This window comes from Penaeus chinensis, chromosome 10 (assembly GCF_019202785.1).
Source record: "Penaeus chinensis breed Huanghai No. 1 chromosome 10, ASM1920278v2, whole genome shotgun sequence".
NCBI lineage: Eukaryota > Metazoa > Arthropoda > Malacostraca > Decapoda > Penaeidae > Penaeus > Penaeus chinensis.
In genome coordinates, this window is record NC_061828.1 from 35044628 (window position 1) to 35047127 (window position 2500).

General features: G+C 30.4%; 1 protein-coding gene across 6 annotated transcripts in view; it reads right to left on the bottom strand.

Moving 5' to 3' along the window:
- The window catches only part of LOC125029454 (glycoprotein-N-acetylgalactosamine 3-beta-galactosyltransferase 1-like), a 62767-nt gene that overhangs the window by 31368 nt on the left and 28899 nt on the right, over nucleotides 1-2500 (bottom strand). For all 6 annotated transcript variants that reach the window (XM_047619340.1, XM_047619341.1, XM_047619338.1 and 3 more), the window contains one exon: nucleotides 2328-2440. In XM_047619340.1, coding sequence (XP_047475296.1) covers nucleotides 2328-2440 — 113 coding nt within the window. The remainder of the gene's footprint in view (nucleotides 1-2327; nucleotides 2441-2500) is intronic.

Consider the following 2500-nt stretch of genomic DNA (forward strand, 5'->3'; position numbering starts at 1 on the left):
AAATTACTTAAAAGTTAGGATATTAATGACACCAAACAAAAATAACAAACACAAACACAAATTAAATATCAGTAAAGCAACAAGGATGCAGTGCAGGTTGAAGCTCAGCAGTCTGGCATTCACTGGCCCGGCAGAGTACAAGTAATGCAGCATATTACATACTAAATCTGTTATAAAGAGTGGAAAAAGCTAATTCTTTGTCCTACAGTTCAGTTAAATTGAGCTTAGTTTATGCCTATGTAAGTAGTACTGGCATCAATAATACGGTTGGCCCTTAACCCACAGGGACCCAAGTACATGCTATGTGCACTGTACTATTTTTTCATTCTATTACATACAGATGGCCTATGTGATCTTACCTGTTTACCTTATCCCTTAATTTTTTTTTTCTACTATTAACTTTATTGTCATAAATGTTATTAAAATCATAGATATCATTCTTATCACAATCAATATAATTATTATTACCATCATCATTATCATTATTATTAATATTATCAATATCATAATCACCATCATCACCATTATCATTATTACTATTATTATTACCATTATTATTATTATCATTGTCATTACTACAATCATTATCATTATTAATATTATCATTATTATGGTTACTATTATCATTATTATTATCATTATTATTATTCTAACTTGGTTACATTAATAACAAATGCTTAAAACTTTTTAAAATAAAATCTCAAAGAATGGGGTAAACAAGCGAGATACAGGTAAATCACAATAATGTTGCTATCCACAAAAAATGGAGGAAACATCATAAATACTTAAAAATTGGTGCAAATAAGAAAACAGCCAAACCACAGTAACATTGTAAATACACAGGTAATATACAGGTATCATCAAACACCAAGCTATGATAAAAAAAATATTTGGGAAGTCCCTTCACTCTACACTCCACTCCACTGAAGAAATTACAGGAGGCCTCCTGAAGAGCAATTTGGAGATAGCAGTGGTTTTACAATTTCATTCATAATCAAAATGTTATTTACCTAACTCACAAATACATTTTTGAAATTAGAGTAGCTCCCAGTTTATTGATATTCAAAGAAGCATCCAATGACACTTTAACAAAATCACAAAATCAGGCGGTGGACAGATGTACTAAGCAAGATCAATAATGGGAAAATAGAAATTAGGAAAATCCTTAATTTGTATGAATATCAACAATTATGGTCCAATTTCATTTTCCACAATGTTTAAACAATCGTCTTAAAAAAATATCTTTGCACTTTCCTACACTTTCTTTTTTTAAATCTCTATTTCCTTTTCAAATGCATCATAAGTACTCTGCTATTACTTCACTAGATACTTCAGTGACAGACTAGATGAATGACTATCTCATAACAACCATTTGCCCAAATGAATGACTATCTCATAACAACCATTTGCCCAAATGAATGACTATCTCATAACAACCATTTGCCCAAATGAATGACTATTTCATAACACCCATTTGCCCAAATCAATAGATCCCCATATGGATTACAGAAAAGTTACCAATGGCCATTTCCATTTCATGATAAAAATATAATCAAAACAAAACTTATATTCAAAACATAACAGAGGGAAGCGTTCATTCAAAACAAAATGAATATGTACAAATTCTTAAGAGATGTAATTGATGCTTTTCAATTAAATCATATTCAGTAGCACAATGCTAATAAACAATTAATTGAAATACAATTACATCTCTTACACTGTGAAGTTATTCATTCTCATTCATACCTTCGTCTACATTGCCATAATGAACTTCAAGAGTGATAACTTCACCTCAAGATTTTCAACTATAATCATTTGTTATTAAATAATACATGTATCTAACATTTGTGCATTTTCTTATTACTCTTCTTTCTTCTTATTCTTATTAATGTTCTTAGGGTAATTCTACATTTATTTCTGCAGCATTTCTGTTTGCATATTTTGCAATCTTACTCTTTCTATTGAGTTATTAGGCCAAACCTCTGGATAATTGGGTTTACATGTGTTAAGGGTCAACTATTTCATACACTGCAAAGCTAATTTTTTTCATTAGCTACCTCAATATATCCAGTACTCTAGCACCAGTCAAGGACCATGCTTGCCAGACTAGGGATGTTCAACCTGCATTATGAAAGTACTATACAAAAAAAAAAAAAAAAAAAAAGTGATTTAGGAGACAAAACAAAAATGGGCAATTCACTACTTCTTAAAAAAAAAAAAAAAAAAAAAAAATCTGCATCCTACCCTGTGTTTTAATTAAAATTACTACTAAAGCCAAACATTTTTGCATAAAATTTTTAAACAAAATAATATGTAGTGCACTGTACCTCCACTCATATATCCTTGCTTGACATACTTCTTGAAGCGACAGCCAAACCACATGGGATCGTCTGCATCATAGGGACTCAACATATAGCGGAGGTTCTCCACAATAACATATCTGATAAGGAAAAAATTAGATTTCATTCTCCTTCTCATTCTCATTCTCTTTCCCATTCTC